Below are 22225 nucleotides of genomic sequence, written 5' to 3'. Positions count from 1 at the left end.
TCAACCAGTCCGCCGCGCCCCCCGCCCCGCCCCCCGCAAATGGCAGGAAGGGGAAAAGTGCCAGAGAGAAAGGGTGGCATGATGGGCCCAGGACACTGACCTCTTCTGCCAGCCTTGCCCGGCCTCCCGGGGACGGAGCCACGGAAGCCCAGCAAATGGGAGGGGCAGAGACCCAGGCGTCCCGGGCCGCCCCGCCCAGCCCCCGCCCCCCAGCCCCAGGGCACCGAGGAGGGAGCCGGGCAGGGGCAGGCGGCAGGGTAGGGAGGAGCGAGGGCGGGAGGGGGAGGAGGGAGCCGGGCTGGGAGGGAGGTGGGGGGGTGGGGAGGGAGAAAAAGAAAGAAAATATTTTCCGTGTCCCCGCCTGCAGAGTCAGTGTGCGGTTTGGGAGAAAATGTGTCGGATATTTTGGGGCGGTCACGTGGGCGGGCGGGCTCCGAGAGGCCCCGGGACCGTCCCAGCCTAGAGTCCGTGCCCCCCCAGAACCCCCCGTCACCGCGAGCCCCTGCCACTGCGACGCTCCATCCCCGCGACCGCCCGACGCCGGGACCTCGGGGCTCGGCGGCCTCCCTTCCCCCTCCCTCCCCCTCCAGGTGAGTCAGGCGGGGAAGCAGGCTCCGCCGCCGCGGACGCCCGGGTCCTCCTCGGGAGAGGTGGGCTGGGGGCGGGGGCGCCGGGAGCCACGCGGGCTCGGTTCCTCCCCGCGCGGGTCTGGCTATCCGCAGGGGTGGAGGGGGGCTTCCTGGCCCCGATTTGGGGGTCAGCCCTGAGGTGGAAAGGGATTGGGGAAGACAGGCTGGGCTGGCCTGGGCTGTATTCACCCTTCATTGCGGTGAGTATTCTGGGAGAGCTTTGGGAGAAAAGTCTTCAGCCAGGGGGCTTCTATCCTTATTTTTGTGCCCAGAGTGTGAGGGGAGATAGGGTCCTCTCCTGCGGGGAAAGTCCACCATCCGCCTCCCCTCAGGCTTCCCCTGGGGAATCTGAGGGGAGGATTTTTGGTCCACGCTGATCCAAGTTCCTCCTTCCCTAGTGGAATGGCACCACTTGGACATCAGAAGGGCCAGAGGCAAATGATTCTGTCCCTTTGAGTCCGGAAGTTTGGAGAGACAAGTGGATAGGATAGGGGTCTGTATAGCTGAACCGCAGTGAAGTTGAACCGCCTTGAACCGCAGTGCAGGAGTCCCTCTCTCCTGTCTGCAACCTTGGGTGTGAGTCCTGGCTCCCGCCAGCCAAGGTGGGGGCTCCTCCGGAGTATTCTTGAGGGGAGCCTGAATGGAACAAAGGCAGAGCAGGGAGACTGGGGCAGGGACCCAGGAGTTCCAGCCCCAGAGCCTTACTGGCGCTGCCTCTGTTTCCAGCTCTTACAGCCCATTCCCTCGACCTGACCCAGTCTGTAGGAGGGAATCTCTGCAGGTGGCCAGAGGGTAAGAGTATGCTGCGGGCGGGGGAGGGGGGGAAGTAGCCTGAGAAGGGGTCTGTGGGGCAAGAAGCTGAGATGGTCCTGCCCCTTCAGGGCCCACATCTAGGGCAGTTATGGTACCAGTCCTGAAGTCTGAGGTTTGTACCCTTACCATCACTGCTCGGATGCTGACTTAGGGTTGAGGACCACAGGTAGTGTCTCATTTCCTGGAGGCAAGAAGAGAGAGGACAGCGGGCAGGAGGCAGTGTGGGAGGGGTCCTGGAGCTTGGGTATCCCAAATAGACACCCACTCTCGCACACACATATGCACACACATGCTGTGGCTTGGAGCCTAGTAGGCAGCACAGGGCACACACCCCCATCCCGGCACACCCCCACCCCTGGCTCAGAAAGCCACCCAACTGGCACCTCCAGTTCCCCCTCTGCCCCACCCTCCCCGTGCCCTCCGATGCCCACACACATTCCACTGGCATTGCCTGCCTGCCTCCTGCGTACTGCCCCTCCCTGGGGCCAGTGAGGTAGAGGGAGGGCACACGGGGATGGGAGGTGGAGACTCAAGGGTCTGGACTCCCCCAAGGGTGGCAGGAGGCCAGGGAAACCCAGCCTGCCATTGCCTCCTGGGGAGCAGGCTGGGGGCCCAGGCCAGAGCAGAGGATGCCTGGGTCCTCCGCCCAGACTGGGGATGGGGTCATGGAAAAAGGTGGTCGTGTTTATACAGAGGGGAGGGGGGCAGCGGGTGGAGAGCCGCCGACAAGAGCAGCTTTGTTCCAGGCTCTGGAGCGGGGCAAGGCAGCAGAGAGACACCCCCGCCTCCATCCGGCAGCCCCCTTCATCCATGCCCTCCCCTCAACTCCACCTCAACTTGAAGAGAAGCAGCTTTGTAAGGGCCGGCTTTCCCCTGGTCAGCCCCCTCCACCTGAGGTGGCATCTTGGGAGGAAAGAAGTCCGTTCTCCCTTCCTCAGGTCCCCCTGAAGTACCATGGCCTCTGGGTTCCTACTTTAGGATTTCCTTTTACACTGTGTACCACTGTCTTCAATTCCTTGGTCCCTTCCTCTGCCGAAGACTTAGGACCCTCCCCTTCTCTTCCCAGCCAAGACGGAGAAACCAAGGTTCGGAACTGGGATGAATCTCTTTCCCCTTCCTCTCTTCACTCAACTCTCAAGTTCCTTCTCTGAGGCAAAATAAGAGGAAGTTCCCAGGAGAGCTGGGCTATCCTTGACTCACTCACAGCTTCACTCCTCCACAAGGACTAGGAGCCTGAGCATCCTTCTCTGGGACCCTCAAAGTCCTCCTGCTTTGCCCTCAGGTCTCTGTTTCCCACCCACAGGTGAGAAGCAAAGACAGAGAGTGCTGGACCACAGAGCCAAGTTATCAGCCTAAGCCACTCTGGGGAAGATGGGGGGACCTCTAGGAGCTTCTCACCCTTGGCATTGGAGGGGTTAATCCACCTGGAATGTGGCCCAGCCTGTTAAGCTGTGGCCCAGGGGCCTCAGGGGCCTGGACTCCTGGCTCTACCTTGGCTTAACCTGGGAAGAGGACTGCAGGGAATAGGGTAAGGTGAAGGAGATGAACCCTGGGGGCTCAGAGCTCAGGGTTTTAGGACTTGGGGAGACGCTGGGTTGAAGAGTCAGAGTGCTGGGGATCTGAGTGGTGGCAAGTGAGGGGCCGTGGCTGCTTTATGCATTGGGACTGAGTGATGGCTGGTGGCTTGGGGTCTGAGTTCCTGTAACTGCCATGACAATTTACCTTCAGGAACTTGAAAGCCAAGGCAGATGAGAGATAAAAAAGAAAGGGAAAAAATGAAAAAACAGAGGTACAAAGATGGAAAGATATTGATCTTAGAAGCAAAGACTGACGGAAAGAGATGTAAAATACCCATTATCTACCTCTGGGCCTGCCTACCCTGAGGACTCCCTGTTTCCCTCGCTTCCGTCCTCGCTCTCTGACCTTCTTCATCTAGTCCATTATGGTTCTGGCTGGTAGAGGAGGCACCTAGGCTGAGATGACTCTCCTTTCCCACTCCCTAACTCCCGAGACAGGTGGGCAGTTCTGGCGCTCCTAGAAAAGCCAACAACCTTCCCCTTATCAGAGCATCAAGAGAGAAGCCACCTGCCTAACCTAGGATTCTCACTTCCTCTTTCCCCCATCCCTGTCGCCCTGCCCTGGGCTCAGGGGTCAGGCTATATTAGAGGAAAGGGGGATGTCGAGAGGGCTTGCTATATACAGAGGGCTCCGAGAAGAGAGAGGACATGGAGAAGCAAAGTAAACTGAGGATAGAGAGAGGAGCTTCCTAGAATCATGCCTGGCACAGAGCGGGGCTTCCATCAACCTCCATGGATGTGAAGAGAGGTTAGGAAGTGAGGCATAATTGGAGACAGAGACAGACTAGGAGGGGAAACTCGGAGAGGGAGCACTGAGGAAGATGGAAAGAAAGGAATGTAAATTAAAGGAGGTATGGCGGAAGAGAAGGAACAAGGAAAGAGAACATGAGACACACAAAGCATTTAGTATGTGTCCTATATTATTCTAGACACTTTACATATGGTAAATTATTTAATCCTCATCATAACCTTATGAAGTGGGCCTTATTATTCACAGCTGGCAAAAGAGGGAACTGAGGCCCAGAGAGATTAAGTAACGCTAATACATCAGAGGTCCTGCAGCTCGGAAGTGGTAGGGATCTATTCAGATAGTCTGGCTCCAGGATCTGTGTTCCAGAGAGGTGTAACATTTTTTTATAAAAGTGTTAAAACAGATATGGTCACTTTCTCCATAGTGGTAGAGAGTTTGAATCTTGGCTCTACCATTTACAGCCATGTGACCTTTAATCAGTCCTTTAACCTCAGTTTTCTCATCTGTGAAATGGGAATCGTAATTCCTACTTCGCAGGGTTGATATGAGTGTTAAATCAACAGTTTAGCCCCTGATGGTGTTCAATGGTCTCCTAGCTTAGGAGTCCTTTCTGCTGTGAGTCTGGAGGCTATCATTCACCTTGTAAACTCAGTTTACCCTTTCTGGGAGAGTTTCTCTGAGCCTGCATCAGCTCCCACCCTGTGTCCCCCACTGTGTGCAGAGGGCCCTGAGCAGTACAAACTGACAGCAAGGAGAGAAAAAACTAGCTGGGTGAGGGTCATGGGGCTTGGAATGTCAAAGTGATCATTCTCTCATCCCTCCTTTTCCTTTCTTTCTCCTTAGGACTCTTGGAGACCCAGTGAGCAGGCCAGGCAGGGCGGGCACGGAGCCTCCCAGGCCAGGGCAGTGGGCATGGGCGGGGGCTGTGGCTGAAGAAGTCCCCCGCCCACAGCAGACCCCAGGGGACTCAGCCTCCCACACTGCAGCGGCCATGGCCACCAATAAGGAGCGACTCTTTGTGCCTGGTGCCCTGGGGCCTGGCTCTGGCTACCCAGGGGCTGGCTTCCCCTTTGCCTTCCCAGGGGCACTCAGGGGGTCTCCACCTTTCGAGATGCTGAGCCCTAGCTTCCGGGGCTTGGGCCAGCCTGACCTCCCCAAGGAGATGGCCTCTCTGTGTGAGTCTCAGGGATTGTGGGGGATGAGGGCAAGTGGAAACAGGAGGGCATTGGTGGGGGATGAGAGAGAAAACTGGTGTCCCCGTTAGGAAGGCAGGCAGGCTTAGGGCTTTGATCTAAAGGAGTAGCCATGAGGGGGTTTGGATATGGAGCAAACAAACATCTTTGTGAATGAGAGTTCTCCTGTACAGCTAGGATGGGAAAGTGGCATGCCTAAAATTTGGGACTCTGAAATTTCCTCCTGAGCGAGTCAACTAGCAGGGAGAACCTCTTTGTATGGGCAGCCAAGGGTGGGTCTGGGGAAGTCTGAGGCTGCTGCCTGCCTGCAGTGGCGGGTGTGGGGAACCAGGCTGTGAAGTGAAGGAGCCTGGGAGGAAAATCTTCTGACTCTTGGATCGAGAGGTGAAATTGTCCTGAATTAGGGGAGGGCTGCAAAAAGAGGAACGGAACTTAGTGCCAGGTACCCAGAGATGTCTGGGGTCAGGAAACTTCCCTCTTGCTTCTGGTTAAGTGAAAGTCGCTCAGTGTCCATGTCCGACTCTTTGTGACCCCATGGAATTCTCCAGGCCAGAATATTGGAGTGGATAGCCATTCCCTTCTCCAGGGGATCTTCCCAGCCCAGGGATTGAACCCGGGTCTCCCACATTGCAGGCGGATCCTTTACCAGCAGAGCCACGAGGGAAGCCCCTTGCTTCTGGGAAGGGTGGAAATAGCTGCAAGGAAGGTAGCTCTTGTCTCATAAGTAATCCAGGGAGGTGGAGGGGGGTCCCAGCAGCATCCTCTCCTCCAGCCATGTGGGCTGTGGACTTCTCTCTCTCTCTCTCTCTCTCTCTGGTCTGGCCCGGTGCCCACATGCTGTGCAGATCTCTGCTTGTCCCTCAGGCCTGCCCTCTTTGGGTGAAGCTGACAGCAGCAAGCTGAGGCCTCTCCTCTTGCCTCTGGGTCCCCTCTCCTTCCTCTTGGTAGTGGATCCTTCTCGCCGTGTTCATTTCAGGCTTGGGTGCCCAGGAGCTGGAGGGCTAGGATGCTGGCCTCCATGCGATAGAGGGTCAGTGTGGGAGCCGGTGTAGAGAAGGTCCCACCGGGAAAGGAGGGGAGGTGATAGAGAGAGGGGCAGCTCCAAAGAGAGAAACAGAGAGGGAGAAGAAAAGACCAAAAGATAAAGATACATCTCTTATAGCTCCACAAGCTCAGAGAGAAGTGGAGAGAAGGGACCTGTGTTCAGGAGCTGGCACTTGGAGGGTTGTGTGTGTGTGTGTGTGTGTGTGTGTGAAGGGGTGATTAGACAGGACTGGGGCTGGCAGCTCTGCTGGAAAGAGCAAGCTCACCTGGAGAAGGCGTATGTGTGTGTGTGTGTGTGTGTGTGTGTGTAAGGCCATATGCAGTTGTATGCACAGTGTGGCCCTGAGACGCTGCTCACACACAGAATTCCAGGGTTGCAACAAAGAGTCAGTGTGAGGAGTGAGGTGGTATTTCATGGGCTGCTGACGGTGTGTCTGGGGTTTGGTGAGGCCTGCTGGTGGCCTGTCTGTAGTCCAACCGGGGTTATTTGGGTGGCATGCAGGTGAAGGAGAGAGCACAAAGCCCCCCTTTTTATAAACCTCAGCTGGGCTTCCCCTACCTCATTTGCACCCCATGAATCCGTCCCAGGGTCTTGGAGGTGGGAGGGAACCACCCTCCCACATGAATGCCCTTCTTGCAAAGAGCAGTACAACTCAGTCCCTTGGGACTTGATTTTCCCAAGTTTCCGAGGCAACTAAGGGAGTAGGGGTAGAAGGCAGAGGAGAGAGACTGTGTCGGGGAGAGAGCAGAGAGCCAGGAGCCAGCCCCCAGCGAAGTTCTCCATGTGCCCCTGTGCCCTGGACACGGGGAGAGCAAGGTCGGGGTTCAAAGTGAGGTCAAGGCAGGGGAAGGGGTCAGACTAAGCTCTATCCCCAAAGGCTGCCCTGAAGGAGCAGGGGGGCTGAAAGAAGAAATCCAAGGGAGGAGCCAGAACCTTGGCTGGTAGCTGGGGAGGGTGCGGCTGGCAGCGGGGGACAGGCCTGGGCAGAGAGGTGGCGGTGGGGAGGGGAGGAGGGGAAGGCCTGGGTCCAGACAGCTACCTGGGGCTCGCAGCGCCTAGTGGTGGAGGAAAGGGAGGCAGCTGGGAGAGTCAGAGAGACCTCCCACAGCGGGTGGCAGGGCCTGAAGGGGGAAAGTGTCCCTTCCCTCGGTGACTGGGCCATCTAATGGAAGGAGACTGGAGGCCTGAGTCCAAGCCACGCTCACCTGGTGGCTGGCTCTCTTTCCTCAGCCTCTGTTGCTGGTCTGTGGGAGGGAGGGTGGTCTGTAAAGGACTCTGGAACTTGGCCCTGGGGCTGGCTCCTGGATCCTACTGCTGGGTCCCCAGCACCTTGGAGACACTAATGTTGAGAAGGGCAATCTTGCTTCACCTTTTGGGGTGCCGCGGGGGCCTGAGTGAGTAAGGCACCTCAGAACCGCCTGTTGGAGGAGGGGAGGGGAAGGGAACACATGTTGCCAAGGCAAGCACAGGCCTGCGTGTGTGGAAAAGTGGAGGGGGGTGTGTGTGTATACACATGCGCAAAGGTTTGGGTGTGCTTGCTCACTCATACACATGAAACCCTGGTGTCTGTGTCGCTGTGTATCTCAGTGTTGTGACCACTGCTGTGGTCTATGTTTGTTTTATCAAGACTGCAGGGAACAGAGAGTGATGGAAGGGAAGGGAAGCCCTGCCCTGCCCACCTCCCCGCTTTAGAAGATAGCTGGTGTCCTGGCAACCCAGCCCTGCTTGTCCTCTGAATTTGGTGACAGTGTCTCTGGCTGCACCATACCAAGTCACATGGAGAAACTGGGGACAGGTTGGCACAGGAAGGAAAAGAGTTCTACTTAAAAGAAAATGATAAAGAGAGACTCAGAGACCTAAACAAGATGAGAGGGAAATATACAGTCTGGAAGGCACAGACACAGAGAGAACCCAGACTCCGGGAGAGGCCAGGGGCCTTGTTAAGCGGGCGGACCTGGTGGTGAGCAGGCGGCAGCGAGGCCTCCTCCAGGAAAAAACCCCAGCCGCTGCCTCCTTCCCCTCCCCTCCTGGTCTCTCCTGCTCAGGCTCGAGCTCCAGCTCCAGGCCGACACAAACGGGGCTTTGATTGCAACAGGAAACCTCTCTGGCGGGGGGAGCTGGGCAAGCCGCCGCCGCTGGGGCCCAGGCTGCACCCCCCTCTCCTGGCCCCCCTACCCGGCCCCAGCCCCCATCCTGCCCAGCGCTCCTTACCGCCCTGCTTCAGCCCGGTCGGTCCTCATTCACACCTCCCCTTCCTTCGGGTCCACTGCTGCCCCCACCTCTGGAGACCCCTCCCATTCATTGCCCTTCAGGTGGGACTCCTAAGTTAGGACTTACCCTTGGGGTGGGGCCTTCTCTGCTTTGAAATGCCCCCTCTTCAGTTTTTTGAGGGAAGGTTTTGGAAGAAAAGGAGAATTTAGCGTGAGGAATTCAGAGCCAGTTATCCTCAAGGCCCTTCCAGAAGGTGGCAGGAGGGGAGCAAAGGAGAGATGCAGAAGGAGCTAGCTGTCCCTCCCCCCCACAGTCCCTTGATGGCCAAATGCATCCTTGCCAGGGTGGTCGAGGCTCTGAGGGGTGAACATGCCAGGCTCAGTGTGGATGACTTCATTAGTGGGGGAGGGGGTACACTCTTCCTTGCCTCTGGGACCATGCTTTGTGGGGCTCCAGCTGGGAGGGGTGCGCTTTGGTGGCAGGGATCATAGGGAAGGGGGTGAGTCAGGCAGCAGCCCCCCCTTATACTCCCACCAGGCTGGTGGAGAACATCTGGTTCCCATGAAATGCTAGAAGGCTAATGGGTCTAATTGCTGCAATAAGGGCTGGGGGGACTTTGGGGAAAAGAGGGGGCACTAGATTCCCCCATCCTTTTACCTTCTCCTCAAGGCTAAGACTGTCTAGAATGGGGGGTTGGGGTTGGGGGTTAGGGTGGGCCTGACACCTCATTGCCTAGTCCCTTCTAAGGCCCCCTGCAATGCCTGGGAAACACACACAGATGGGGTGATGAGGAGTGGGGTCTATCTGGTGAATAGAAAGGGGGGCTATTGAGGACTCATGACTTCTAGGAGCCCTCCCCCCACACCTCCTGTGCCCCACTCCCAACCCCCCTCCCTGTGGCCTGGCCACTTCTGGTTCTAATTACCAACCAGGCAGGCCTGACTTAATTGGGACCTTTCAGATTTCTGAGGGGGAAGGGTGGGGTGGGGGGGACTGACAGCCTGGAGTTGACTAATCAGGGCTTTCCCCCCCTTGTTTTGGGGGTACTCCTCATTTTGCACTTAACTGATGTTTTTTGCCACTGGCCAGGTTCTGAATCAGAAATCTGTCACCCCTTTTTTCTCTTCGTGGGGAATGGCTGGATCCAGAGATGGTGTATTTGGGATTGAGGGCAAGAACTGGGAGCTCAGGCAGGCTGCATTGGAAAAGACCAATGCATTCCCTCTTCATCCCTGCTTCCAGCCCCCCAGTCGGCCCTGCCACCCCAGACCCCCCCATCCGCCAACCAGGCCCTCCTTCCCAGCCCAGCCCCCTTCAGTCCCCGGCAGTCACCCCGGCCCCTCCTCCGCGCCTGCCTTCCCTTCCCTGCCTACTCTGGCACCCCTTCCTGCTCTTTATTCTTCCAAACTGGCGCCCCACTCCAGAGGCACCCCAGTGCGCCCCCCACCCGGTACAACAGATTCTTAGAAAAGCGCGCCCCGCCCTGGCCCAGCCACCGCCGCCGGGCGGGGGAATGGGCCGGGCCGGGCGCCGCTCCTGCTCCCCCGGCGCTCCCCGTGTGAGCGGCGCTGACAGAGCCGGCTGGGCCGGCCCGCCGGGCGGCCGGGCGGCGGGCGGGGCGCGGAGGAGGGGGCGGTTTCCGGGAGTCGCCGCCGCTGGCGCTGTCCCGGGGCCAGGGTCCCCGAGTCGGCCCGGCCCGGCGAGGGCAAACTCTTGACGTGGCCAAACCCCCGCCCCCTCACCCGCTTCTCCGCCGGGCGAGGGCGCTCAGTGCCCGGAAGGGGCCCGCGAGGAAGGAGTGGGGCGGCCCTCGGAGATCCGAAGGGCACCAAGTGTGGCACTAAAGGGGAGAAGGGGCGGTTTGCCATTGGTGGGGGCATCGAATGGCTTTGAGAACAGTTACCCACCAGACTCGCAGTTATTGCCGAGAGGGGCCCTGGGCACTTGGGGGCGACTGGCACTCTGGGGGAGGGGAGCTGGCACTCAGGAGGGCAGTGTGGTCTGAGACGCAGTCGGCGCGGTGGGAGCAGTCTTGAGCCCTACAAGTGATGTCAGTTTCGAGGAAGGGGCGCTGGGAGAGGCAGTTGAGGAGCTCCGGGAATGTCAGCCCCGGGACGGGCCTTGGGGACTCCGAGGGAGGCGGCCCGGGCCGCGGCGGAGGGAGGACCGCTCGGGCTAGGAGGGGTAGACTCCGGCCGCGCAGGAGGGGCGGGGGGGACTCCGCGGCGGCGCTGGCTAAGGCCTGGGCGGGGTTGGGCGGGGCCGGGTCAGGGGGAGGTGAGCGCGCCCTGCCACCCGCCCCGAGGGGGGTTCCCGGAGAGTTCACGGCGGGAGCGCGCTCCGGCCCTCGGACCGGGGGTGGGGAGGACGGGAAGGAAGGAGCAGGCCGCGCGCGCCCAGCCGCAGGAATGTACTGTTCGGCCCTGCGGCGCGCGCGCGGAGGGAGAGGGAGGAGCCAGGCCTGGGAATGAGGGGGTGGAGGTAGTGCAGGTCTCTGGGCTCTGGAGAACTGCCGCGCTCAGGGGACCTCCATGTTCCCCTCTCCCCAGTCCTCCTTGACACCTCTGCCTGTATAGACTTGTGTAAAAAAAAAAAAGACTGTTGGGGGGAGGGGGAAACTCGAAAGGAAATGCGTGTGCTCGGCTCCTCCACTCCTTCCCCCATCCCTGATCGGGGCACGCGCCTGAGTGCAAAAGCTTGCAAAGCCTCCCGGCTGTAGAGAGAATCCTTGCAAGCATTCTCTTGAGCCAGGTGTGTCTGCAAAAACGTGTGTGTACACCTCTGATTTTGCGCGTGCAGACATGCATGTGCACTATTGCATATTTGCAAATGCGTGGTGCCTGCCAAGATAAATGCATGCACGGATGTGTGTCTAAGCAAGCAAGCGCGCGGTGGTGCGAATGTGTGTGTGTGTGTGTGTGTGTGTGTGTGTGTGTGTATGTGTATGTGTGCGCTCCACTCCCAGCTCTGCTCATCTTGGTGCCCGGCCCCCTTAGCTCTCCAAGCCCCACCCCCCACCCCTCTGGGCTTCGCTTTTACAAAAGGTCTCCCCAGTGCTAGCAGCCGAGGCGCCCAGAGTGAGCTAGACCGCGGCTGGAGCGGCAGCCCCGGCTCTGCGCCCCGCCCAGTCCCTTTCCCCTGCTGGGGATCCCCCTCTTCCCCGCCCACCCCTTACCCCCCATGCAGCCCGGCGCCCTACGCTAGCCCTCCCCCTCCCCCCCTCCAGGAGCGGGGCGCCGCCGGGGGAGGAGGGGGAATCGGCTGCGGGTTCTCGGTGTTCCCAGCACCCAGCTTCCCTCCAAGCCGGGTCGCGATGTACGACTGCATGGAAACATTTGCCCCGGGTCCGCGACGGCTGTACGGGGCAGGCGGACCCGGGGCTGGCTTGCTGCGCAGAGCCGCCGGCAGCTCCTGTTTCGCCGGACTCGAGTCTTTTGCCTGGCCGCAACCCGCCAGTCTGCAGTGTAGGTACCCGAGCCTGGGCGTGGGGTGTGGGGTGCAGGACAGGCAGCGTCTCTCGCTCTCCATGTGTAAAATGTGGACCTGGGGTGCAAGCGGGCATTCTGACCGTTTCCATGTGAGGGTCGGCTGTGTAGGAAAGAGAAGTACTGGCCCTTTAAAAGTGGGGGCCTCAGCGACTCCTTTGGGTGTGGGCAGTAGTGTTTGGAGTGTGTGTGTGGTTTCGATGGTGGGTGTATAGCTAGGACCTGTGGTTGATGCCCCTCCAGGGTTCCCGGAGATAGGGAGAGGCCGAGGTGCGTTGGTAGTTTGTGTCGGCAGGTTCGTGGCCCCCGAGGGCTATGGCACCCAGGACCGTGGGTGGCGTTTGTAAAGTCCATGTGGGAAGTTGCGAGTGTAAAAAAATATATATCGTTTGCAGAACGTGGGCATCCCTGGAGTGTGCAGCGCCTAGCTTAGGCGGTGCGAGTGTGGGTGCAGGGGTCTCTCCACGAAGCATCACCCTCCGCCTGCGTTGGCAGGTCCGCATGGCCCCGTGTGGAATTGTTTGTGGCGTGAGGCCGGGAGGGCGTGTGCCCTGCGTGGCTGCGGGGGCGGTTTTGGAAAGGGCTGTGTTGGAGCGTGCATCCTCCGGGTGTGCTGTGTGCGGGGTGGAAGGGGTTGTGCACACTAAGGCGGCCAGATTGGGTTCTGGCGCCCCCCTCCCCCACTGAGAAAAGAAATGTTAGGAAATGTGTATAGGGTTGTGTGCACTTTTTCCTATGGCTCCAGCCCACAACTTCAGTAGGAAGGGAAAAGTTTCAAGCAAAGTTTGTGTATGGTGAGGAGGGGCCTGGAGGTGGCAGCGGCCAGGGAAGCAGGACTCTTGGGTTCCCAAATACACATCTTTCCCTCTCTGTGAAATGGGAGATGCCAGGCCTGGGGCCCTGGAACCCCTTTCCAGAGCGGTAATAAAAAGCCGGGGACTGGGAGGCAGTAAAAATGAAGTCCAGATGAGAGGCGGCTTTGAAGCCCGGGCCCAAGTGCCTGGCGGGGGTGGGGGGGGGTGGGGAGGAGCTGGGAGGGGAGCCTGGAACACCCCCGAATTTCCCTGGGGCTGGGACGGCGCTCCAGCCCGGGGATGCGAGACTGGGGGGCACTCTGGGAAGGGGCGGGCGGCGGGCGCCCGGGGAGTGTGCGCGCGGGGTCACTGAGCCCCCGCCAACGCGCCTCGCTCCTTGGCACACGGCAGCGCTGTTTACGAGATCGGGTTTTTTTTTTTTTTTTTTTTTGGGTCTTTTGGTTGCAGGGCAGAGCTGCTCAGATTTAACAACTGGGAAACTGGAAGAGGGAGGTGGCAAATAGGAGACCGAACTGTGGGGTGGGGTGGGGCAAGAAAGAAGAAAAGTGTAGCATTTAAAGGGCGGGGAAAACATGAACTAGTGCCTTGCACCAAACCAAATCCTTGTGAATTCTTAACTTTCCGCTCATGGTCGGATAGGATGGGGATTTGGGGTATGTTGGGAAGTGTACATACTGAGATGGAAAGAATCTTCCAGGAAGGGCTTTTGCTGGGGACCGGGCAAGGACCTGGTTTTTTTCAGGCCCAGAGAAGCCCATGGGACTTGGCTGGCAAGTCAGTTTGGACCAACAGTTTTGGCTTCTAGGGCCTTGGGGGGGCTTCGGGCCTGCTCCACACACTTTCAGAGAGAAAGTAGTGTAGACCTATGTGTCTAGACCAGGGAAGGAAAGAAGTTCTTTGGTGCGTCTGCGAGTGCTTGGCAACTCCAGCATTCTGGTGCTGCGTTGGCAGGCCATGGTGTCTGTCTGGTGGCAGAGCTTCTTGCTTGCAACTGTGAAGCGAATGCTGGATGTTGTGTGTCTGCCTTGTGCATCCACCTCCACAGTGTGGCCGGAGTGCATGTGCCTCTGTGCCTACCTGGGTGTTCTGTTCCAGGGTTCCCGTTGGGGTATGGGAGCTGGTTGGTATTGTGCCTGCTTTTGTGCCCTGTGTGTTGTTGATGTGTGAGAGTGTCTCCAAGGAGGTGTGTGTCGTCAGATTGTGAGTCTGGGCTTCTCAGCCCTGGGCCTCGCAGCTGGGAGTGTTTACAGCCGGTTATAAAGAGTTTGTTTGAAGCTCCGCTCAGCCTGGCCAGGAATTTCCTCAATTTCAGCAATTTGGGCTTTAAAAGGAGAAAAACCCAGAGCCCACCCCCCTCCTCCGCAGCAGGGGCCCCTGCTTAGCCCGGCCAGGCATCGTCATGGTGGGGTCTCTGCCCAGGGCTGAGAAAGGAATCTGAGCAGAGCTGACCCACTTAGCCTTCCTGTGCCCTTCGCTCCATATTGACCAGAGCCGCTGGGTTGCACTTTAGGGTTCAAGGGTGAGGGTGTGTCTGAGGGGTACCAAGAAGGGACCACAGTACCATGAGTATGAGAAAAGCTGCCTCTGGCCTGTCTCCCCGCCACCCCCACTCTCATGATTGGCTGGCACAGGCCCATGCCAGTCTGACCGCACCCAGGCCCTTTCGCAAGAGAGGAAATGAGGCAGCGCTCTGCGGGCAGGGAGGGCGTCAGTGCGGGTAAGCACCACCCCACGCACTGGCCTGTGGGCAGCATATGTGCCCTCAGACACTGGGACCATCCTGAGAGAAAGGCATTCCAGCCCACCCCCCATCTCTCAGCACCAGCACCCCCTCCCCACCACCCCGTCTCCCGCCCAGTCCTGAATAGACTCCAGGCACCCTCCTAGCCTCCACTCCTCGCTCTCCTTTTTCATTGGGGAATCTCACTCTAGCTGGATTCTTATGCTAATTGAGTGTCTGTGTGTGTTGGGGGGCAGGGAGGGCTTCCCTCCTGTGGGGAGGGTGGAGCTAGTCCGGAACCCCAGCATCCTGGCATCCCAGGCCTTTCTGTCCTTCTGGCAGGCTGGGTGGACTTCTGACCAGATGGGCTACAGCAGGTTAGAAGGAAGAAGGTGTTCATGAGGTGGGTGCAAGCAAGGGACACTCGTTAGGGAGGGCTTTAGGGTTTTCTTGCATTAACTTAGGCCTTCCAGGTTTGGGTAACTGGTCCTACAGGTTGAATAATTTATAGATTTTTTTTTTTCCACCCTCTAAAGACCAACCACACACTCAAAAGAGGTTTACTCAGCAGCCTCCTAAACAGAGGGTGTCCTCCCCACAAACTCTCTGCGTGGCATGGACTGAGATCTTTTTTGAGGAGTATGTGGCTTTTGCAGGGGAGGTTTAGGAGTGAAGACATAGCTCAGAGAGAGTCCAGAGGGACTCCCCTCCCCTATCAACCCCAGTTACAACCCACTGTCACCTGACTTCTGGTTTGCTACACCCCCAACAACTTCTAGACCTGAGAATCTGAGCAAATACCTGTCTCCCTTTCCTAACATCGCTCACTCCTGGCCTGGCCTCTAACTGGCATCCAGACCTGAGATCTTCCACTGCCCCCCACTCCCTACTCCCCCCACGCCCTCCCCACCCCCATAACTGGCAATGTGGCACTGGGCTGGCCCCATCCCTCCATAGGCCTCCATTTCTTCAGGTGTAAAATAAGGCTTTTGCATGTGCCCTAACCTACTTTCCCAATCCCTGCGTCCCATTTGCTCCACTGTCTCAGTGGTTTCTAGGGACAAGGACATTGGTGGTAATTTTGGGGATGGTTTGAGGGGGGACTGGAGAAGGAAATGGCAACCCCATTCAGTATTCTTGCCTGGAAAATTCCATGGACAGAGGAGCCGGCGTGCTACAGTCCATGGGGGTGCAAAGAGTTGGACACGACTTGAGAGTGCACGCGCACACACACTCTCTGGGGGAAAAGATCCAGGACTGTCTACCCTGTACTGCTTGAGAGAAGATGGGGTTCTCTTCTACCTTCTGAGTCTCCTGCGGGTGATTTAGCCAGGTGCTAGCCACAGGTGGCCTGGAATTGCCTCTTCACCCCTAGATCTGTGGCCTCTTGAGCAGGAGAAGGGTAGGAGGGAGTCTACAGACAGGGACCCAAGGTGAGAAGGAGTGACTAGAGAGTTCAGAACCACAGGCCAATACCCCTTTACACACCCACTTTGTCGCTGGGCAAACTGAGGCCCAGAGAATTTAACTTCCTGGATGGCCTGGACCCAGAATTTGGAGAATTGAGCAGTTGTATAGGACATTATTATAGGGGGAGATGGCCAGGTTGGGAAGTAATAGTAGTCATTTGAGGGTTTCTGGAAGAGTTTACTCTGGGGCTGTATGGGTTGTTGGGACTTTAAATCAGTGTGGTGGCGATGGTGTCAATGCTGAGCCAGAGGAAGAACTAGGAATGTGGAGTGTGTATCTGATGAGGATACCTAGAGATCTGACCCTCCCCTGACCCTCACATCACTGCTTCTCCCCAGCGGTGGAGACGCAGAGCACTAGCTCAGAGGAGATGGTGCCAAGCTCACCCTCGCCCCCTCCACCTCCCCGGGTCTACAAGCCGTGCTTCGTGTGCAATGACAAGTCCTCTGGCTACCACTATGGGGTCAGCTCTTGTGAAGGCTGCAAGGTGTGTATGGGGTGGATGTGGGTGCGCTGGGCATCCCGAGTTGACTGGGTGAGATCAGAGACTGTGTGGGTGGGTATCCCTCTGGGGTGGGAGGGATGCTGCTTTGCACAGATGTGGTTGAGCCTGGGACCACCAGCAAGGCCTGCGAGAGGCTGATACTCCCAGCATCCTGCTTCACTGACCCTCCCCCCTTACCCCCAACCCCAGGGCTTCTTCCGTCGCAGCATCCAGAAGAACATGGTGTACACATGTCACCGCGACAAAAACTGTATCATCAACAAGGTGACCCGGAATCGTTGCCAGTACTGCCGGCTACAGAAATGCTTTGAAGTTGGCATGTCCAAGGAAGGTAGGCCCTTAGGCCTGCCTGGGCAGGAGCACTCCTGTGCTAGCCTGTGGCTGCCACCCTCTTCCCACTGGCCACCCCCACTTCCCTGACCTCTGTGATCAGCCTCCAGCCACCCTGGAGTGCTGCCTCCTCCTGGACCAGTCCTATTTGATTAGTTCCATTCACCCAGGAGACCCCACCCCTCCCCATTCCCCTTTCTCAGAGCTTAACCCTTTCTCTGAATGAGGGAATGGGGGTTACCATTGCACATTCCTTGTTTTATGGGCAAGTTGGGGGCCTTGCCTGTCCCCTCCCCTGCTCCCAGCACTGAGCCTGAGGTGGATCTGGGGTGCCCCCCCCCCTCCCCTGCGCCATTGTGCTGCCAAGGCTATAAGTGGATATCCTGCCGCCTGCATATCCTGCCCCCCCTCCCCAGCTCCTGCAGGGTGACAGGAAGGGCAGGATGGAGCCGAATGGCCTGGGGAGGGAGCAGGGGCTGCAGGCCCTGGGTGGGGCTGGGGAGAGCCAGCCTGGGAATGGGAGCTAGTGTAGAAGACAGGGAACCCAAGGCCCTGCCCTACGGTCCCAGGGAATGGATGCTCTCGAGTGTATTGAGTTCGCATGGGAGGGAGATTCTGAGGGTCCTGACCCTCTCCTGATCTGCCTCTACCCCCAAGCCGTAAGGAATGATCGCAACAAGAAGAAGAAAGAGGTGAAGGAAGAAGGGTCGCTTGACAGCTATGAGCTGAGCCCCCAGTTAGAAGAGCTCATCACCAAGGTCAGCAAGGCCCATCAGGAGACCTTCCCCTCGCTCTGCCAGCTGGGCAAGTACACCACGGTGAGGAGTGGGCAGGGCCCCAGTGAGGGCAGGGGACCGCCGACTTTGGAGAATGGGTAGGGATGGTGTTGGAGGCCGTGGTCTGGTGCTGACAACAATAACATCTGGATGCAGAAGGGAGAGCCAGGGGTTTTGGCAAAGGGAAGACAGCCCCCAGGACGAGCCTTAGTTTGTTTTCTAACCTGCTATTGCTGCAGAACTCCAGTGCAGACCACCGGGTGCAACTGGATCTGGGGCTGTGGGACAAGTTCAGTGAGCTGGCCACCAAGTGCATCATCAAGATCGTGGAGTTTGCCAAGCGGTTACCTGGCTTCACTGGGCTCAGCATTGCTGACCAGATCACTCTGCTCAAGGCCGCCTGCCTGGACATCCTGGTAAGTTAAACCCTGGGCCCTGTCTTCCATCATAGCCTGACACTCAGAAGAGACCATGGAGTTGGTCCACACAAAGATTTCGTTCTCTCTCTTCCCCTCTCCATTCTGGGACTCCCCCACTCCCCCAGATATCCTCGAAACCCAAGCTCTATTTTGTCTTAATCTTTGCCCCTGAGATCTGATCTTAAGACTTCTGAATATCTTGCCTTCTGACTTCTGTTCTCTTCCCCCAACTTCAGACCCTCCATCTGTCCGCCTTCCTTCTTCTGCCTGCTTTAGGTGGCCCTTCTTTAGGACCTAACTTTCTTGCTTTCTACCTTCACCTCATCCTGTTTTCCCTCCCACCCTACGCACTCCTTCCCGGAGTCAGCACTAACCCTCCCCCCCACCTCCAGATGCTGCGGATCTGTACAAGGTACACCCCAGAGCAGGACACTATGACCTTCTCCGATGGGCTGACCCTGAACCGGACTCAGATGCACAACGCCGGCTTCGGGCCCCTCACAGACCTCGTCTTTGCCTTCGCTGGGCAGCTCCTGCCGCTGGAGATGGACGACACAGAGACAGGCCTGCTCAGTGCCATCTGCCTCATCTGCGGAGGTGCGGGGGCGCCCCCTGGCGCCGACTCAGATTACTTTCCCACTGCACCCCACACCTGATCTCCAGCCTGGCTGGAGACCTTGGTCCCACCCTGGACTCCTCAGCTCCAGTTACAGACTGCCCAGCAGCCTGGAACAAGCAACGAGAAGAGGGGGAGAGCCGGGACGGGGGTCAGGGAGCTGACATAGGGGTCTGTGCTTAGTCACTCAGTCGTGTCTGACTCTTTGCGACCCTATGGACTGTAGCCCGCCAGGCTCCTCTGTCCATGGGGATTCTCCAGGCCAGAATACTGGAGTGGGTTGCCATGCCCTCCTCCAAGGGATCTTCCCGACCCAGGGATCAAACCCAGGTCTCCCGCATTGCAGACAGATTCTTTACCGACTGAGGCACCAGGGAAGCCCTGGGCAGAAGTGATTTACCAGAGAAAACCTCTTGCCAGAGGGGGGATGGTATAGAGATTGGAGCAGGGGAGATGGCCTGAGTGGGGCTCACGGTCAGGGTTTGGGGCCTAGAGGGCCACAGGGCAGGGCTCCTTGGGATCAGCCACTTGCCTCTGTCTTCCGCATCTCCCTCACTCACCTGTGCTTGTCCCCACAGACCGCATGGACCTGGAGGAGCCTGAGAAAGTGGACAAGCTGCAGGAACCGCTGCTGGAAGCCCTGAGGCTCTATGCCCGGCGCCGGCGGCCCAGTCAGCCCTACATGTTCCCCAGGATGCTCATGAAGATCACTGACCTCCGGGGCATCAGCACCAAGGGTTAGTCGGGGGCGAGCCTCCCTCTGTCTTCTCGGGGCTCCCGGTACCCCAGGTCAGGCAGAGACGAGGGCAGAGTGGGTTAGAATCAGGCAGCCTGCACTCGCATCTTCGCTCTGCTACATGCTAGTGGGAACACTTGGTGCAAAATACCTTTCCTTTTTGTACCTTGTTTTTCTGTTTGTGAGGATGAAACAAGTTAACACACAACAGGCTTACAACTGTGCTGAGTTATAAAGTTCAGTGCCTCCTGCCCTGGACAGAGGAGATGTTTTCATCATCACAGGAAGGTTGATTGGACCGTGTTGGTTCAGGAGGATGCCTGGCAGACAGTGTTTGATAAATGTTAGTCCTAGTGATAAATGTTATTAAGAACAGCCCTAAGAACAGCTGGCAAGCTATGGGCTTATGGAGGGGGTCCACGGTGTGTGGCTGGAGGGTGGGCACTGTGTGATCTTGGAGGAGACAGCCTGAAAGGAATGGTGGGCAGTGGGCTTGGCAGAGAAGATAGGCAGAGTCTCCAGGCAGGGGTGTGGTCCCCAGGAACTCTAGAGTAGAAAGAGGGTGAGAAAGAGGCAGACAGAGGTAACAGGCCTGTGCTGGGAGCCCAAGAGGGCAGTCAGGCAGAGTTAGGGAGGCCGCTGTAGGGGCTGTACCTAAGTCTGAACCTCCTTGTTCCTCCACTGCAGGAGCAGAAAGGGCCATTACCCTGAAGATGGAGATTCCAGGCCCGATGCCTCCCCTGATCCGAGAAATGCTGGAGAACCCCGAAATGTTTGAGGACGACTCCTCGCAGCCTGGCCCTCACCCCAAGGCCTCCAGCGAGGATGAGGTTCCCGGGGGCCAGGGCAGAGGGGGCCGCAGCCCCCATCCTGACCAGGGTCCCTGACTTCCCCTGCCTTGGGGGTTGGGGCTCCAGGCAGCAGACTGACCATCTCCCAGACACCGCCAGTGACTGGGGGAGGACCTGCTCTGCCCTCTCCCCACCCCTTCCAATGAGCTCCTTGATTTTGCCAAAGTTTCCAGGGGTGCCTCTGTGTTCATCCCCATCTTGCTCTAACCGGCTCCCTCTCCAGTCCTGGGGGCCTGCCCTGTTCCCTCCAGGAGAGAGGGCAGAGGGGTGAGCCTGGGTTTGAACTTTGAAATCTTAGCACTGCCCCTCAGACACCAGGGTCCAGGCTCCCCAGGGCAGGAGGATGACCCTTCATTCCACAGCCCCTTCCTCTGCTGGGTGCTTAGGCCTCTGGGAGCAAACAGGAACACTAGAGACCAAAAAGGGGGCTGTAGGGGGAGGGCTGAGCCCACCCTCTGCCCGTCCTTGGTGCCTAATGCTGCGTGAGGCACCTGCTGGGTGCATCCTGCCCGCAGTGCCCCATCCTCATGCCAGCTCAGAGTGGAGCAGCCCGGGCCCTGCATTTCTGCTAGGGGGGCAGAGGGTGAAAGGGACAGATGTGGATCGCTCCACACCTCTTCACTGGGGCCTCCGTTACAAGCCCCTCCCCAGCCCTGCCACGTGCCTTGGGCCCCCCCGCCCCTCATCTCAGCCACGGGGCAGGGACCCTCCTACACTACAGAGGGGCCAGGGGATCCCTCTCCCCTTAGTGCCTTCCCCCTTGACCCCCGAGAGCAGCTTGGCCCATGGAGAGGTGGGGTGGGCACTGCTTAGCTGATCCCGCCCTGACCCAGAGGAAGCCTCTATTTATTTATTAGCTTTTGTTTACACCCTGGAATTGACCCCTTCCTCCAGGGGACTTGGGAGGGGGAGCCCAGGGCCCCTGTGACCCCTCCCTTCCTCCAATCCCCAGTTTGTATTTAGCTGCCAAATAAGATTCCCACTGGCTCCCCTTTTTCTCTGGGGGGTCCGGGTGCTGTCCCCTCCCCTCTGTTTACATTTCTCCTCCACCCCCGCCCCCCGCCCCGCTGTATCGCATATTGCTGAGTTTTCTATTTTTGCAAAATAAAGTGATGGAAACTCATGGGATGTGGCTCCCTGGGGTTGGGGGATGGGGGGGGAAGCAACCAGGTGACCTGGAGAGGGACTGGATGAGGAGGGTGGATCATGCAGGCTTCTTAGGGCAGCTGGGAAGTAGGATGAGATTCAGAGTGGGTGTGGTGGGAGGCGGACCCGAAGGGAGTCCACAAGGGCCCATCCTGAACGTCTGGGCCTCCCACGTTCACCAGGCATGGGTGCTTAGATTGGACTTTATGACCCTCCAGGAAGGTGCTGGGCCTCCGAGGTCTTTAAGCTGTCCCCACCCCCAGTTCTGTAGACTGTGCACATCTGCCCTTCTCTGGGGAGGGGGTCGTTGCCGTTTCATTTGGTTCTCAGGAGGGTCCCTGGCCCCAGAAGAAAAGAAGCACGGTGTACATCTCAGTTACAGTGTGTCTGTTTTACACCAACCCCTCACTCCATGAGCCTCCCCCAACCCTGCGACCCCAGGATCACCTTCTGAGTCAATCGTCTACCCTTTCTAAGCCCACCCTTCTCTCCATGACCCTGCGTGCCCTCCACGACCCCACTCTTACCTTCCTTCTGTCCTAATTCCTCTCCTTGCCTCTGCATGCCGTAGCCCCTGCAGCACCCCAACCTCAGCCCCACTGCCTCTGACCTCTGCCACTGCACCCCTGGACTCTCCCCAGACGGCTGTGACTCCCCATCAACGCCCCCCCTCCCTTCTTCCCTGGGATAGCGCCCTGCCTACCTGTGCTTGGCTGTCTTTACTGAGGACCTGTGCACATGGGGGAGAGAGGCTGAGGATGTGGGAGCAGGGGACGAGAAGAGGGGAAAAGCAGAAGAAGAAAGTGAAAGAAGCTCTAGAGGAAACCACAGGGCCTGTAGGGAAGGAGGGGTCATTGCTGTGGCAACCCCGGTTGTGGGGGAAGGGCAAGAGGTCTGAGAGCCAGAGGCTGGCTGAAGCCCACCCAGAGGAGGACCCCCTTCTCCCCAGTTGCTCCTCTGGCAGCTACAGCCCTCCCACCCACTTGATGTTCACTGAACACCTGCCAGGAGATGGGCTCTGTGGTCCCTGCCCAGTAGAGGAGACAGACCTACGAACAGACATCACGTCCAGTTCCTTCTTAAAACTCCCTGTGGTCAACTGCGGACCTCAACCTCTTTTCCCGGCAGCCTCAGCCT

At 58.4% G+C, this 22225-nt stretch overlaps 1 protein-coding gene across 7 annotated transcripts; it reads left to right on the top strand.

Moving 5' to 3' along the window:
* Nucleotides 1-346: 346 nt before the first annotated feature.
* On the top strand, nt 347-21065 carry RARG (retinoic acid receptor gamma). 7 transcript variants are annotated; one of them, XM_043446571.1, is made up of 10 exons: nt 347-590; nt 1356-1421; nt 4614-4945; nt 16048-16196; nt 16404-16545; nt 17202-17362; nt 17560-17736; nt 18132-18336; nt 18934-19092; nt 19779-21065. In XM_043446571.1, the coding sequence occupies exons 3-10, from the start codon at nt 4762-4764 to the stop codon at nt 19976-19978; spliced, it is 1377 nt and encodes a 458-aa protein (XP_043302506.1). In that variant the 5' UTR covers nt 347-590; nt 1356-1421; nt 4614-4761; the 3' UTR covers nt 19979-21065. The 7 variants fall into 7 exon arrangements, with proteins under 7 accessions (XP_043302506.1, XP_043302505.1, XP_043302510.1 ...); XM_043446570.1 differs by lacking the exon at nt 1356-1421; XM_043446575.1 differs by lacking the exons at nt 347-590; nt 1356-1421 and adding an exon at nt 813-829.
* Nucleotides 21066-22225: the final 1160 nt, after the last annotated feature.

This window comes from Cervus canadensis, chromosome 25 (genome assembly GCF_019320065.1).
Source record: "Cervus canadensis isolate Bull #8, Minnesota chromosome 25, ASM1932006v1, whole genome shotgun sequence".
NCBI lineage: Eukaryota > Metazoa > Chordata > Mammalia > Artiodactyla > Cervidae > Cervus > Cervus canadensis.
This window is presented reverse-complemented; position numbering and strand designations above follow the sequence as displayed.